This window comes from Alosa pseudoharengus, unplaced genomic scaffold (genome assembly GCF_046254945.1).
Source record: "Alosa pseudoharengus isolate Yale_2024_CS ecotype anadromous, Long Island Sound unplaced genomic scaffold, YU_APseudo_1.1 YU_APseudo_1.1_scf_10, whole genome shotgun sequence".
NCBI lineage: Eukaryota > Metazoa > Chordata > Actinopteri > Clupeiformes > Clupeidae > Alosa > Alosa pseudoharengus.
In genome coordinates, this window is record NW_027468565.1 from 4,366,332 (window position 1) to 4,383,817 (window position 17,486).

General features: G+C 38.8%; 1 protein-coding gene across 3 annotated transcripts; it reads right to left on the bottom strand.

Moving 5' to 3' along the window:
• Positions 1-39: 39 nt before the first annotated feature.
• cnot2 (CCR4-NOT transcription complex, subunit 2) lies at positions 40-16,438 on the bottom strand. 3 transcript variants are annotated; one of them, XM_076303396.1, is made up of 15 exons: positions 16,384-16,438; positions 14,397-14,519; positions 14,083-14,155; positions 13,763-13,910; positions 13,398-13,580; positions 12,802-12,881; positions 11,072-11,197; positions 10,837-10,961; positions 8,152-8,272; positions 7,661-7,817; positions 4,406-4,467; positions 4,238-4,287; positions 3,688-3,788; positions 2,508-2,652; positions 40-1,408 (listed from the first exon to the last, which is right to left on the bottom strand). In XM_076303396.1, exons 2-15 carry the CDS (start codon positions 14,505-14,507, stop codon positions 1,322-1,324), a joined length of 1,569 nt encoding a protein of 522 aa, XP_076159511.1. In that variant the 5' UTR covers positions 14,508-14,519; positions 16,384-16,438; the 3' UTR covers positions 40-1,321. The 3 variants fall into 3 exon arrangements, with proteins under 3 accessions (XP_076159511.1, XP_076159521.1, XP_076159503.1); XM_076303406.1 differs by lacking the exon at positions 16,384-16,438 and adding an exon at positions 16,258-16,358; XM_076303388.1 differs by lacking the exon at positions 16,384-16,438 and adding an exon at positions 14,788-16,225.
• Between the last annotated feature and the right edge of the window lie 1,048 nt (positions 16,439-17,486).

Here is a 17,486-nt window from a genome sequence, read left to right on the forward strand (position 1 = left end):
ACCTTGTAATGAGATTGAAAAATAGAACTCACACAATCATTGAGGAAAACTTGTAGCTTTATTACAAATAAAAGAACTTGGAACGTGGCCAGAAAATACAAGATTGTTTTTTTTTTTTAAGTAGTACTAGCAATTCTGCTTTACCTATGAAAGGCTGCCAATTTAAAAGCTGGTCATGAAACATCTCCGACCTGATCACTTTGGATTTAGATGTCCTTGGATAGCTTAAATCAGGCCTTCCTTTCAGTCTTGCGTAATTGTCTTGGTCATAAGTGCACAGGGTGACTGATGCAAACACTTGTCCATCACTTCCACCAATATCCTTTTTTTAACAACATAATGCCAACCTTGCTACCCTCATAAAAACGAGGCGGCAGGGCTTTTTTCTTTCCAAAATAGACATTGAATATATATAGATATCACTATATATATATATATATATATATATATATACTTATATATTATATATATACACATTCATACATACATATCTTTATTTATGTGATGTCCAAAAATTAAAAAATGTACACATTTATTACAAAATTGTAACAAAGACTGGAAAGTGTTTATCATTCAGTCTGCAATGATGACGCTTGGTGATTTCACAACCTTTCCATGAAGGATTGTCCACAGGTTGTGTGAAACGGTCACTTAAACAGTCTCTGGTTTGTAATTACTTGAGGTGGGCTGAGTAGCCATTCAGATCAAGTTCCTCCACAGAGTGCTTCTGGGACCATACTGCTGAGTTGTGGGAATGTGTCACACTAATAGGTCAGGAAGAAGTAAAGATGAAAGAGAGAACTGAACATTTTCCCACGTAAAAAAAGGACAACTTTCGTGTTCCTTTATTATCAAGTAGAGCAACAATGAACACTGCATGTCTTCTAACCCATCGGTTTTGACAATGTTGTAATTGCTGTACTTCTCCGTGCTGCTGATTTCAGTTCTGTACGCTTTGAAAAACTAAAGCATACCGCTTTTGTTCCGTCACTTAGGCATGTGCTATACGGTCATTTCTTGTGCCTTGAGTCAGATGGTCATCTGGCTTGAGGCGTAAACAAAACACAGACCCTGCTGAAATGAGAAGTCAACATGGGGGATGGGGGGGGATTAAAAAATGAATGAATGGGATGCTGGAGAGTAGCATGGAGGTGGTGAGGCAGGGCCTTTCTCCCCTTTGGTGGTAATCCAGTCCAGCCATGCCCTTCCCAGTCCTTTACCAGGTTTGGTGTGGACTTTACAACCAGAAGCACTGAGCAGCAGTGGTCTTTGAGCGGGCAGCCCCTCTGCTTACACTCGCCATCTCAGCAGCAGGGCAGCTTCAGAAGGCCTGCTGTGCTGGGTTGTAGTTAAAGGTTGTTGGAACATGTGGCCGTTCCTCTAGCTTGTCATACTCAAGGTGAAATTCCTGGGAGATAGACATTTATACTGTAAACATGATCATTACTCAAATTCACACACTAAATTTCAAGCCACAAAAACATTTTGACAGTTTTATCGGATCATATACACCACTACAGTACAAAATGACATGTATATCCCCTTTTGTGTAGCTGTAAATGCCGGATTTTAAAAAACAGAATATCAATATTGTCTACAATATTCACTCAAAAGCCAAAGTAATTACAATAAAAGTGTTTCACAGTTATGTCTGTGCATCTGAAGATGAAGTATTTAGTGTAGAATCAGTCAGCTGATATTTAGTCTGAAACAGGCAGTCACAAGAACCACTTAGCAGTCTGACTGGAAGATCCAATGAAGTACCCATCAAGCCAATTCAACCTGTGGGCTGTGCTTCAGGAAGCACTAGGGGACATTTTGGCAGACTATAACTAGAATGTCAAAGGTCTACAAGGATGTAATTGCTGTAAGTGGATTTTGAGTACAAACCCATGTCAAATGTAAGGCATTGTTTCTAACTTATCTATTAATCAATGTCTTGATTATGACATTTATTTGATGGATAATTTTTTTTACACAAAAAGACATTTTGTATTTGATTCAAAGTCTTTGAATGGCAAACATTGTGAATAACTGCCTTATGTGATACTATGAGGTTTATTACCATTTCTAAATGTTTGTACGTTGTTAACTGCAATGTTTCAAATATCTCTACTATCTACTGTATGAGTCATAACACAACACACAAACCAGTAAACTGAGTAATCCAAACAACTTATTATATGATTCTATCTGCAGAATCGTGCATGTGAATACACTGCACTTTGAATACTGGGGAAAATTGTCAGAAATGCTCATACAACAAACTACTTTGATCTTTCAGTGTTTAATGAGTGACTAATTAACATTGTGTCTTAATTAGCTTGACAACAAACAATTGTGATCATTTATTGTTGTCATTGCCATCTTTGCCAACAAAGATTAGAAGACATGGCACAGTTGGACTCTCCAGTCCAGAGATCAGTTTTCTAGGCAACCTATCTCTATGCACTGCCTGGTATGGGGAAAAGAGTGTTGGGGAAGAAAAGCAAAGTCATTGGCTTTACCTTAGCTACCTTCCTCCAGTTAAGACAGTCAAAGAAGTAATATGTCCCCCTCTCATAAGTGTTGGTCTTCAGTGTGGGCTCCATGCCTGGGGCCCTTGTGATCCAAACCCGCTCCTCCTTATGGTACCTCCAGTCCCTATTGAAACTTTAAGCACAGAAGGCCAAACAATACCAAAAATGATCTGTGAGCAATACTGTTTTTAAGCAGAAATGAGCTGACTGGCAACAAAGTCTGGTGTACATAACTGATCACATATCAGTTGGAATGTTTGCATAGATTGATGATGAGCAGTAATGGAGGCTACTTTGAAATTCTATACTTTGAATAGAATAGCTAATCTGGTCTCTGAGGCTGGCCTTTATCTACTGAGTAAACAGGTTTGGAATCAGATGGATTCCAAAAAATAAGAAACTGCCCAACTAACTATTCTCCTACTCTACAATACTGCGCCAGATTTAATATGCTGTACCGCAAGCCCATGCCAAATTAAAAACGTGTGCACATGAGTTTAGACTTTCATTATAGCCTCCACTCATGTCCAGATTGATAAATGCCAGGCTTTGTGTGGAAACAACCAAATGCCTGTTTATGTTGTATGTTTGTCTCGTAAACTAGGGCCGAGGTGTCCATGCTTATACAGCTGGTCTCGACATATTCTATTAATGCATATCCAATATGGTGAACCAGTTCCAATTTCATTTAAAATATGCAGTTAGTACATAGTAAGCTTATTTTTATTGGGAAGTGTAAGCTCAGACCACGATTTGTACCATGATATACTGTTTTCTTTTTACTTTTTTATGATGGTGGACCAATCTGACTTTTCCATTCCCGACTTTGGGTCAACTGATTCCAAGTACCTATTTGATACCAGCATTTTATTAGTGTTAAGACTAAATAACCATAACAATTAGACATAGAACTGTTTATTTAAAATATTTTTAGCTCCCTCCATGCAATGTTATCTCTCCTTTTAGCAAAAGTAGTGCAGATGCTGGATGCAGTACGTGTACATATATTAACATAGAATTCAATTTAATAGATTGGGCCCATGAATTGGCTCCAGTGTCACTGATCCCAATCCAGCTATTTGAACCAGTATTATACTAATATCTGATATTGGATCGGTGCATTGCACCCCTGGCAACTTGTGAACATTTGGAACAAAACTACACTTACAGCTCTACTGCTGCTAGGAGTTGCAAGAGATCTCCTCCATTCATGTAATACAGGTAGAAAAGAAGATCTTCGCCATAACGAGCCAACTTTATGGCAGCCAGCTATTGGAGTAGAAACAGAGTGAATTAGAAATATTCCCTGTGATTTTAGGCATGTCTGTATTCAGCATATTCACTTTAAACTGAAAATAACCTAACATGCATAACTCCATAATCATGAGGAAACGCTGTTCATTGATTCTGCTATGTGTGACTATGTGTTTTTAGTTTAAAACGTTCAAAATGACCTAGAAATACAGTAGCAACAGAATGTAAAGTAATTTGCTCTTTGCTGCTCAGATCCATTAAAGTAAGCATGCTAACCAGCTAGCTTTGGGCTGCACTCATTTTGTAATACCACTTTGTACCTGAAGAGGTGCTTTATCAATACATAGAAGACTGCTGCAGCGCAAGCAATAGTGCATTCAAATTCTAAGACTCAAATTCTACACATAGCCATTTAAAAACAAATAGGTTTACCAAATAACAAGCAAATACTATTGGACACATACCTTATCCCTTATGTGGATGTTGGTCAAGTACTCTGACGGGACATGAAAGTCTTAAAAATAAAAATATAAAAGTTGAACGGGTTTGACATGACATGAAATAATTTATGTTGAATAAGTTGATAAATGTGAAGCCTCCCATGGCTCAGAGTAGATAGGATCGGCTCTTACCAATGTCCTGTGGTCGACACGGTGCCGAGGCCCAAGGAGAGGCAAACTTGGGGTACAGATTTCTGTCAAAGGAGACTCTGGTTATGGTGACATGTTACTGTACTTGCAAAATAAATACAGAAATATTTCATTGCATAAAAATAAGTTGTGTAACCTATGACCTTTGAAAAACCACCGGTTAACTTAGAAGCATAGAACTAGAAGCACATAGAAGCATTGCATAGAAAACAACAGGCTAAGGGACTGTACGATATTTACCGGGGGGAGGGCCGGTCGCCAGACGATCGGGTTAAACATTTTCTGCTTGGCCCTCCCCCTGGTCAAATTTTTTTTTCCAGGGGCCTCCCCCCGGCTCAAAAAAATTCTCCTAGGCCCTCCCCCATACGTGAATCAAATAAAACTGGTCGAAAAATAACGTTTACAAGGTTAAAACGGCCAGCAAATGTCATAAGCACACATACACACACACGGGTAGGCTACACACCAGTGTTGCGCGGGTTTGGTCACAAGCGGCCCGCAGTCGCCCGATATTTTAATCAACCCGACCGCAACTCGGACCGTGAATATTAATTAGGACAAAATTATACCCGACCCGCGATCCGATCCGCTTATTTTACTGTATTGATGCTAGCCTTCTCGTGATATTTTAAGTAGGCCTATTTGTAGAAAATATATATTTAATTAATTTTAACTGACCCGCCCGCAAATGACCCGAATATCATTAAAATATTTTGTTTATGACTCATAACCGCGGGTGACAAGCTTACGAGGGGGGTTGTGGGAGATTCAGGTAGGGTTGCGACTTTTTGGACTCGCCCACTCTGTCAAAGAGCCGTGAATCATGTTTTGGCCTACAAACCTTTTAAAATATCGAAAACGGATCATTGATCAGGGAAAAAAAATATCATGGATCAGGAAAAAAAAAAATTCCTCGGCGCCCCCCCAGGCCAAAAAAATTCTCCTGGGCCTTCCCCTAAGGCTTAAAAAATTCTCTTTCTCTATTCTCTATACACAGGAAGTTACTGTAAGTTAAGTTATGCAATCAAGCCGTATCTCTAAGCTAACCTTAGAATACTGTTTGGATGTCGAGCTTAGCATGCTTAGTTAGTCAATTTCGACTAGGTTACTTGTGCCGGGCTCTATTCATTTTATTGACTCTGACACTGAATGTTTGCAAAATCCCAATGTAAATGGAAGTGTTTTCCAAGACTCAAAAGTGCTTATCCCAAGGAGAATATGTATGAACCTTTATTTTAACTAACTACATAGAAAACATTATGAATTGTATCCACACATATCAGCAGCCTTTAACTGTGTTAAAACCAGAGAATGTCTAATAAGGGGAGAACTGCCACTCTCGGAAAACTTCCGGTTTCTGAACTGGTTGCAGTTCCTTCTGTGGTTCCACATGAGGGCGTTCGTCCACAAGTGCATAATGCATGGAGGTCTATGGAGCTGTACCCCTCAAAATCCACTTTTCTCGGGTTATAATTTTTTAAAAAGTAATTTGAATATTGTATTCGAAAGGGGAGGCAAAGAAAATACACTTGGTTGAGTATATTTTTTTAAAGTCACTTAATTGTTCTAAAAAGCCTTTCAAACGTGTCAATGACGTCATTCATTAGCACAATGCTAGCGTGTTATGGGCAACAACGACCCAACCTGTAAGAAATCAAAAGGACATAAGTACTCGTTCATTTAACTTTTGACCTATAACCCATGTTGAAGTTATACAAACTACAATCAAATCTGAGATTTGTCAACGACAATCAGGTGAGAGACAAATTTAGCCGTCTAGCTCCATTGACTCCCATTCATTCTGCACTCATGGAGATCGCCCCCAGTGGAACTCTAGTGCAACTGCAACCAAAATTCGGTACAATGGGACTTAAAGGAAAATTCCGGTTTTTAGCACTTTAAGGCCCTTTTCTGGTTTGTTTTGGATGAACTAGAGTGGTGGACACCGAAATTTTGACTATTGGTCCTGTCTCGACTTTTCTGACTCGTTTTGAATCGCCTTTTCACTTCTCAGGGTGGCTGGCAATGGGCATACTGTAGTAGGCTACTCAAACATGTCCTAAAACAACCCTTAACGTTCGTTTTCAAAACTGTGCAACTCACCGAGTGGTTAGTGGAGTTCGTTGACTATTAAAAGCAAATATATCGGCGCAATGTATGATTCGTATTTGAACCTGAAGCATAGACGGTGGCGCAACGTGCAATGAGTCTTCCAACAGAAATCAATGGGATTTTACAAAATGCCAAATAAAAGACGACAGAAACTGTATTTCGCTACGCTACTTGTTTTGGAACATCAACGAACACCACTAACCACTCGGTGAGTTGCACAGTTTTGAAAACGAACGTTAAGGGTTGTTTTAGGACATGTTTGAGTAGCCTACTACAGTATGCCCATTGCCAGCCACCCTGAGAGGTGAAAAGGCGATTCAAAACGAGTCAGAAAAGTCGAGACAGGACCAATCGTCAAAATTTCGGTGTCCACCACTCTAGTTCATCCAAAACAAACCAGAAAAGGGCCTTAAAGTGCTAAAAAACGGAATTTTCCTTTAATACGGAGTGGCCAGGCTCTCCGTAGACAGGCTCTGGTTAAAAACATACAGTTACAGAGTTCCTCCCTCACAACAGTCTTAAAGTGACATGCACTCAATTAGACCTACACACTACCTAGACAATCTTAAAGTGACAGTAACTAAACTTAAACCTACACACCTACAATGTATTAAATACTAGTTAAAATAGTTTGTTTTTGACGTGTTTATGCCCGGTTCGCTTTCACTGTAAGACAATTTGGTGTTAATGCAAACAATGTTATTGTTCAAAACTCTACAAATTAACGTAATTATGCTCTCAAACAACATTTTGAACCTTGCTCCGGAACATTCCTTTAAAGGTGTGAAAACGGTAAGGAAAAAAATATAGGCGTTTTTGTATTGGGCGGATTTTATGCAGTCCATAGAACCTTTTGAAAAATTACCCATTTTCTGCGCATTCGCACTGCATGGAACTGGGGGCGATTGTAGTTCCTCTGACTGCAGTTCCTATAACTATTTTAGCTTCTACTTCAGGGTAAGGTCTTTTCCCTGGACATAGAAACCATGACTGACATACTTACATATTGATTGGTCAAGCACAATAGCCAACTTAGCCAAGGCAGCAGAAGCACCATTTTTAAAGATCAGTGTAAATATGGCCATTATGAGGGGGTGGTGCATATATATCACAAATAAATCTTACTCAGGTGAATTGAGATTGAGTCCTAGTGTTGTTAGGTCACTTCCTAGTGCCAAATGAACCATCCCAGGGTCTGTCTCGGCTGCCCGGATGAAGGTCAACAGTCCAATCATGCCAAACTGGTCTGTTACCATCCCAGAGGGAATGTTGGTCACCTTGCCTAAGCATCATAGTAGTGACAGACAAAAAAAAATTAGCTGTCCATCTATGGTTAGCGTTATCTGTATTATTCCCTGTCTATCATATCACTAATACAGCTACATCTACTACATCTACGCTACATGACCAGGGAATTTACTCATGACATTTTCAATTTACAGTGGTAAAAATATACTGTACATTTAATCAATATGTCGGATACATTGACATGTAACTTGCGACTTTGGTGTTCTAAACACCTTTCTCTACCAGCTATGTTACACAAGCATACAACTTTTTAATACTACCTACTAGAATGTACTCTTGTTTTAATGGTTTACTAGACAACAGCTCACCATCAGGTAAAACCTGAATTCCTTTCTTTTGCTGGTTGTTGTTCTGTGTTGATGATGCCTTATCACCAGGGAACTTGGGACCATCCACACTAGAACTGTTCTTGCCTGATGAGTTTAGATTCTGTTCAACGGAAAAAAGGGCATGTTGGACTCACTGTCATTAATCACAAACAATATGTTATGCATAACATGGCTCAGGGACACTATTAATCCTAAATGACATACTTGTTAAGTATATCAAAAGTGTTTTAAGCCTGGTTCATATATGGAACCCAGGGCTGTTGAAGGGAGGGCGATGCCCTGGACAAAGTTGATGTGCGAACTGCGAAGCCTTGCTCATTCACATGCATGCACATGAATTGCATTTACACGCACTTTGCAATTCTAGTTCTTCTGCAAGTGTGATCTCTGTGCAATGCAGTTTTAATGCAGAGTATAAGCATCATCTTTGGTGTAACACAGTTGTGCTATGCTTCAGTGCACATTTGCAAGTGCACAACCACTTAAGACAGCAGTAAAGCTAATTACCAGATATACACAAATTTTACCTGGAAATATATTTGCATTAATGCATTTTGTTAAGTACATATTGAACTGCTAACAATATATTATTCCAAGATATTCCATGACTGCCCCACAAATGAAAAAATTCCCTAACTTTTCATTTCTGGAATAGACTTTATCAAATTTCCATGATATTCCAGAAATTCCATGACCCGTGGGAACCCTGTATATCACCATCCTGAAAACCAGTAGTTGCTGTTGATCAAAGGCATCAAAGCCACTTTGTCACCCTTGAGCATAAAAAAAAGAAATCCACCACCTGTGACCATACAAAATGTACTGTAAATTAACTTTGAGAAATAGACATGGCTTGCTTCACATCAAATGAAAGCTAAAATGGAAATCAAGCATGATAATAAAAAAAAGAATAAGTGATACTAAACAAAAGTTAGGTCCAATCTAAATATTTATTAATATCGGATTGGACGACAGGGATTCCATGAGTGCTGATATCCTGCAACATCCCACACGACTTCCCTTGTGTGAGGAACCCCAGAGATGCGGGACTAGTGTAGGGGGCACCCTGGGATGAGAGAAGTATGGCTGGTGGGTGTATGAGATGCCAGTGTGCGCATGGGCACGGTTCACAAAGGGGAAGGTAGTATGACTGAGTGCAGTCAGTATGGTTGAGTATGCGCTCCCACTGCCACATCAACAAGCCTGGATCTTGTTGCGCTCAAGCTGCAGGTTTGGTTCATCTGGGTTTGAGGCCAGTGAGGTGACTGCTAGGGAGAGCACTTCGCTACATGAATAAACAAAGATTTCAGCTTCAACTGTCAAAAAAATTGGTCAGGATGCAAAGAAAAATCCTCAAGCTAAAATACAGGCAAGCAAGTGGGGTGACTGTTTCCACAATAAGGAGGGACTTGCACATAAACGTGCAGCATGGTTGGGTTCTTAGAAAAAGTAATTTCTGTGCCAATGATGTCCCATTTACATTTACACTTTCTCATTTAGCAGCCACTTTTATGCAAAGCCACTTACAAAAATAAGGAAAAACATTCAAGCTCCAATGCATAGCAAACCTTAGGTAGCAATTAATACTACATCTATGCTGTGATACTTTTAATCCCTACCAATAAATAAATAATTACAAATAAATATATCTTCTTAAAAGAATGGTACACGTTTTTACAAATGCTGCCAGAGTGTGTGAACAAGAGCAGAAATGTATGTACACTACCAGTCAAAAGTTTGGACAGACCTACTCATTTATGGGTCTTTCTTTTTCTCACTATTTTTACATTGTAGAAGTCAAAACTCAAAGCTATAAAATAGCACAGGTGGGGTTATGTAGTAAACAAAGCAGAAGCATTGTTGATGACCATCTCATGAATCTGCTTATGATGATGCCAATGGTGGACCAAGCAGTCATGAAGGTAAACAAAGAATCTGATTCATGAAACATGACCCCATTTGTGTTATTTAGTTTAGTGAGTTTTTTGTTTTGTTCTACAATGTAAAAATAAAAATGAGCCATACATGAGTGTGTCTATACAAAGGTCCATTTTTGTAACCATTGCTTTTGTGTTCACATTATGTTCAGTGTTTCCCACAGAATTCAATTCTATTTGTGGTGGTAGGTTTACAGAATTAACTTGAAAGCAACAGTTTTTAACCAATTAGCGCAGCGTGGTTATGATGCAGATTTAAGCACAATTTAGCCAGTCGATTTTTATGCCAACAATTGCAGGATTGTTAATGTTTTCTTTAAATGTGAATGTAGGTTTGTTGAGAGACAAGGAGAGGCTGCGCAAAGGTGTACATAGCGCTTCAAAGAACGAATTCCATACAATTTAAACAGTACAACATGGAAAATCATTGTGTGGTGGTCACTGTTGATATTGTGGTGGGCCGCCACAAATAAGCCAATGTATGGGAAACACTGATGTTAATTAATTCTAAATTCTCTCATTATAGGTGATTATGATAAGAAAGTGTGGTGGTTAATTTCATGATGGTCTGTCAATACTATGTTCGCTTGCTAATTAATAAGTTTTCGAACAGAAAAAGAGTTTGGTATAAAGGTCAATTTGTAGTCCAGGTGACAAACATCACTTGTCACCTGGACAACACATTTGCCTTTAGGGTGCTTTTATATACAGGTACAGTATAACTTACTGATTTGCTGTCATCACTGGTTAATGTGGGATCCTTATAATTAGGCCCAGGAAGTGCAGGGAAGTCCTCATTGTGGATGGAGAAATCCTGAGACTGTTCATTTGATGGTTTAGTGACCATCCCAACTAAAGCCAAAAGAGACCATGTGTAATCAGATATCTATACAATCACCATTAAAATCAATAAAAAAAATGCACATACTAAATGTAAACATTACACATCCATGTATGCGTACCATAGGGGGCTCTCCCCGCCAGTGGGTTGTGCAATGGAGTAGGATTGCCACCTCCTTCCCTCCGAGTTCTGTCTGCCAAAGCTGGAAAGTCTGAAAGATCTAGTCCCGTCACATTTTCACTCCCATCTGTCACAGAATGAGAAACATAAAAAAAAAAACTGTGTTACACAATTTAAACGTTGTCTCTTTAGCTTTGTTAATAGTAACTGGTACTAGGTCCAACAGCTTTTTCGTCCACAAACGTTTACTAGCGCGGCAAACCGGTTTTACCAATCATCTCCGTTTTAGTGAAGGTAAAAAACAGAGTAATTAGTGTAGCTGTAGCCATATCATATAATCAAGGGTAACGTCTTCCAGGCCTCCACGAAAAATAGGATTTTGTAAGGTTGAGGGAGCAAGTGAGTAGTAGAATGCCAATTTTCTTATCGCTACTCTGAATTAGCCTGGTGCTACAGGCATGAGTAAGTGCAGAGCCAATAATAATTGAATAATTAATGCAAAATATATTGTTAAATATATCAGTAAAAGAAGCACACATTGGCTTTCTCCACTCTACTGTAGCTACTCCCTCTCTCACACACCACGAGGACAGTATTTTTATTCAGTGGTGGTCCAGGTGTTAAGTAATTAGTCAGAATGATGGTCCCTGGTTCCAAATCAGTTGAAAACCCCTGTTCTATATCATTAAGTTATTCAATAGGCTAAACATATAGCCTTACATCAAAGCTTTACATGTAGGCTTATGTCATTTTGATCAGCTATAGACGAGTGGCAGACAGAACGTGATGTTACTTATAGGCTACTACAGATTGTTTTGGATTCAAATCGTTGCAAATTTCATACAATAATGCATCATTCCACAAAATGGTTTGTCCTCTCGATCAGGAAGTTATTCAATAAGCTTAACAATAAACATATAGCCTTAACTCAAAACAGCTGTTAGGCTTATGTCCTTTTGATCTGTAAAAATGTCACATGCAGCCATGCCTAAATTATGCTCACTGCACATTTATTATAGGCTAATGTATTATAATATTCAGTATTCATTATTGAATGCTTAGCTGAAATGATGTTTTTCCCCATCATTCTATTTTTAAAGCAGGCATACCTGCGGGCATGTAATTGGGCTACGGGTTTTCTACAGTTTCTACATGTTTAAACAGGCACTGCACTAGTGACATTAATCAGGGATTCCAAACGTTACTTCCTACTTTACCTAAACTTTACAAACTGACAATAAACAGCATCGGCAGTCAGGAAACAATGTATGTGTGCCTACCTTTGCTGTAAATAAATTTACACATTCTACCAACTGCAATTTTTGATGTTTGCAGGCGTTGCTACTACCGTTTACCACAGCCACTTTCGATTTCAAAACTATAGCGTCATCCTCTCCCATTGCTGATTGGGCAGGCAATCTGCCGACCAATGGAAACGTTAGTGAACGATGGTGTTCCAGGCTAGTATCTCCCTGAAAGGAGAACTAAGCGAGCGTGGCCAGGCTAACTTTAAATAGCTGAAAAAAAACGTTTTTTTATTACTTACTGGGAGCAGTTGGACCCGGAGAAAGAATTATTGGCACGTTATTGCATCATGACTTAACAACCAGATACGTTTCTCTAACCATACTCACTCTTAAAAATGTGTGCCTTCAGAATGTGTTTGAACTCAGAAGAGTCAGTAATGGAACCATAAATTGGGTCTGAGATTTCTGCTACTTGGACACTAACCTGTTCCGTTGAAGATATTACTTGATAGAGAGCTGTTCATCCCAAATGCCTGGTTCCTGTTCATTCCAAACCCAGACATACTATGGGAAACACAAATGATCGGCTATTAATGACAGCAACAGTCAAACCATTCCTTAAATAAAACAAGTTGGACACTTTCCAAGGCATGCATTAAGTACGTTTACAGAATGAAATGTTTCTTAAAACAGGGCTCAATCTAAAATTAACATTTCAAAATCACAGACTGAAACAGTCCCAGACAAAAATACCTTACAGCCAGTTATTAATTTCTCAAACATTTGGTGTGTAAGAGACTATTTGCCAAATCGTTTTTGAGCTTATTCTTAAACTATTGCATATAGCATGCATAAATAGGCTCCATTAAATACATTTCAATTAATGGCCTACCCTCGTACTATTTTATAGAACATGCAGAAGACCAACCCAATAACAAACTCCAATAGACTTGACCTATTAGGCATAGTCATAGTGCAATGTGCAAATGTAGAAGTTTTGGTGTCATTCATGCTTTCCCAACATGCATTGTGTGTGTGTGTGTGTGTGTGTGTGTGTGTGTGTGTGTGTGTGAGCTTTACCTGTTGATGGTGAATGGCTGGCGTGCTGGCTGCTGCTTGGGCATGCAGATGATGCTGGGCGAGCTACGGTTGGGGCTGCCCAGTCCTGAACTACCCATGCTGTTGGTCCTGCCACTCATGCCCAGGCCAGGGCCAACCTGCGAGTGGTTAATCATGTTTCTGGTGTTCATGGGCAGGATCCCTCTGTTGACCACACCAGGATTTTGGGGTGAAAATTCTGGTTATGAATAAACAATATCTACAACAATTCTGATAGTTGTGTGCACTTTCATAGAAGGATCTTGTATTTTAACCTTTTAACATCTTTAAGAGAATGAGCCCCTACAACAAGGCATTCAACTCCATAATAAACTAATAATACTTACCTGTTAGGTGAGGGTGGAGTATGGAGGGACACTGTTGGAACCCCTGTTGTTGGAGTAATATGGCTCGGTAGTTGGACGCTTTGTGTTAGGCTGCGATTTAGTTGTGGGGTATTATTGCTCATGCCCCTTATAGAGAACCCTAGTGCGCCTGGAACAGACAACAAACTACTGTGAGTTTACCAACAAAACTGACTAAATTTAATGTGCAGCAAACTAGATGGCAATGTGTAGCAATCACTGTAAAAGACATCCACAGAGGATTAATTGAAAGCCAGTTAACTGAAGAGGTTCAGACAGATAACGTGCAAGGTTTGACTTACTTTGGGGCCCGTATAGACTTGCACCCAGTTGTGACAACTGTCCTGATGATGAGGGTGAAGGAGATGCAAGCATCTAGAGAGGACACAACAGAGATGTTCATTACACCACAGCATAATAGACTCTCTCCCTACTGGAAAAGTCATCCCATAGAATATCAGGCGCTAACACTGCACTTATACATATACTTGACATATATAAGCTACTGTTGTGTGTGTGGCAATGTAATGTGAGGCAACACTAACCTAATATTTTACTTTTTATGTTTGATCTTATAAGAATACAAAATAATAAGGACACACAGGCCTGTACTTACGTCTTTTTCTGATCGATGCTGAAACATTGATGGCTGGCCATAGTACATACTGTCATCAGGGTAGTCACTATCGACTCCCTCTCCAAACTTCTTTCTTGTAGCACTAAACATGCCGTTTGTCACCTAGTAATAAAATGTTGAGTCAGTTGGTCTTATTAATTGATCTTCAAAAAAAAAAAAGATTATTAAATTAAAAACAGCACAACATAAGCCCAGAGAACAGGTTTTACATTTTATAACAGTCAAAGTTATAAAATTAGGCCTAATACATGCCTTATAAAATATATGTATTAATAAGTGACACTAGCACTATAAATCACATGAAAAATTATGGATTGTGTATGATTGCGTAATTCAAAACTAAAAAAGATAGAAGGGAACACTAGAAAACCTGCATGCTTGATCTCATTCTGGAGAAGAGGCCTAGTACTCCATTACAGGGTCTAGTACTCCATTACAGGGCCTAGTACTCCATTAGAAATGAGGAAAAGTGAAACTCAATGTCTGACATGCCTCCTTAAAACCACTACAGGTCAAACATGTTCATTAATTTGTAATACAAACCATCATTAACAATGATCTTATTTTATTAATTTTATGATTGATATGTCAACAGGGACCCCCAAGCTCTCTAAAGGTGGGGCATTTTTTTCTGAAAAAAATAAATAAAATTCATGCCATAGAGGGCTAATTATAGGAGACCGTTATTAAGATACATTGTAAACTGGAGTTCGCCTAAGCATCTAAATGCTACATCATCTATATTCCTTACTCATGGGTATACTGAAGAAAGCATTAATCCATCTGTTTGTTATGGAAATATGGCGAACACTAAAATTGATTCAATTGAATCAATTGTCTGACCAGCCATAACAACAAATGAGTTGTAACATCAGTATACACCAGCCGGTAATCATAATAAATAATACTACTTGTTTAAAGTTAGGGCATCCTTCACCTACACCGGCTTTGATCAAGTTAACTGATGGTAACTTAAAATAGGACTGAATTATCACTCTTAACATAATAATAACGTGGACTCCTCTGGGTTGATACCAAATCGGAGATTGCAAATGCAACATGCTAACTCTTTGTAACACACAATAGGTAAAGTAGTGAACATGCAAATAGCAGCTACTACAAATGCAGATGCCATATAAGCTACTAAACTACTTAACTACGAAAGCAGCCACCACACTACAATCATCAAGGTAGTACTCTGCAATAAAGAAAAGTTATCTAACCATGTTGAGGCTTCAGTGGAATTAAGCTAACTCACAAAGCTAAGATAGCTGAAATGTCCAGTGACAGTGGGCTAACGTTAGCTGCCACTGTTTTTAGGACCCATCAAAATACTGTCATACCAAATGAAACCAAACACGATTACAATCCAGCATAAGTGACAGAGCTGCAGTGACTAACTTGACAAGCTGATTGCCTCATTAACTAAAAACATTACTACTGGTTATATTCGAATTCATATAAAACATTACACAACCCCATCATAACAGATAGCCCAGATCAACAGTAGTTACGTTGCTAACTAGCTAAACACCAAGCTATGGATGGGACAAGTGCCGAGGCAGCTATGGCAAGCTAGTTATCGGATAATGCAACTGGTCCGCGTGACTCCAACTAAGTTTCTTCATCAGCTGTTAGGACAGTAAGTTAATGTGAGTTTAAATAGTTCACACTACCATCGTCTTTTACTAAATACACTAAACAGATATTTCAAAATGCAAGGCCTGCTTCGAGGCAATACTTCGTAAGCATGCTAACAGTAGCTAACTAGCTAGCTATCAAGCTAACCAGGTACCTCAGACAAAACTGTTATTTCTAATGCTCAGAAATGTTTACTCACTTCACTCACTCCGATTATACATCACTCGCAATTTGACTACAAACGGCTCTGAATGACCATGTAGCAATTGTGTCCCTCCACCTAAAAGCGTGAACGTTTTGGATAAAAGAAAGACATGGAACTCACCACATCAATTTCCCTTCTCGCAGATCCAAGATGGCTGTGGATTCTACGATAGAGAATCCTGGGTGAGCACCCTTTACCCTTTGACCCCATCATAACATTATACATGACCTTCACACTCCTTCAATGAGTATTGCTGTGATGTTGCATCTAGTGTCTACTTTTCTTTAATAACACACACACACACACACACACAGACACACACAGTAGGCTATAGCCTAGGCCTACATGACCTCTTGGTTTGATACATTTCTCCTAGACATCATTTGGACATAGACACTAGGCCTGCACCACTCTAGATTGACAGTCCAATTTCCAAGCTTCTTGGGAAAAGCAGAGGATTCACAGAGAGGATGTCTGTGATTATTCTTTGATGAAGCCTAAACATTTCACAAAAAATGATGTACCCAAGAAGAGTGTATATTCAATGAAGACAAGCATCTTATTGATCCCAGGTTCACTTTCCAAACATTCAACGCAACTTCATATTTGTCTTACATATTTCAATTAAACTATATATAAATTATATAATTGTGATATAAATTCGATATTACAAATTTGTTCAGTTTATGACTTGCTGATTTCAGTCATAGCCTCAGGGTGATTCAGAAATGAATGCTTCTGTTATCTTAGCACATGTCATGAAATGGCAAGGTATAAAGGATGCATGCACATTGTTTCCTTTTTGATCATGTCTTTTGTTAAAGACTTTGGCACAATGCCGCATTATTTGTTATGGTTTCTGATTTATTGTAATTTAAAGGAATTTATTGACTTGTTTGTTTGTTTGTCTTTGTCTTCTTTGACGTCTTTGTTTTGCTCATATTTCTGTAACATGATGCAGTTTAAGCATGTATGATAAAAAAAAGACAAGCCACTTATTGGACATTATCTACATTTTCTTTCTTATCAGTTTCCATGTGGGACAGAGGCCCTTGCAGGGATGCTCTTATGAGCTATAAGTGGTAGCAGCTAAAAACAGTCTATCAGCATAGGCTAAGGACCTGAGACACAGCCCTGATAAAGAAAACAGAATTCCTCTGTTTTATCAACTTGGAAAATTGCTGTAATAACAGTACTAAAGATATTAATAAATGCAGCACACC

Excerpts from the sequence above, each read along its gene's own strand:
- cnot2 (XM_076303388.1), bottom strand. Across the intron at positions 13,911-14,082 it reads AAGTCTATACGGGCCCCAAA|GCGCACTAGGGTTCTCTATA; the intron begins GTAAGTCAAACC and ends TGTCTGTTCCAG. Across the intron at positions 12,882-13,397 it reads CAGCCATTCACCATCAACAG|TATGTCTGGGTTTGGAATGA; the intron begins GTAAAGCTCACA and ends TGTTTCCCATAG.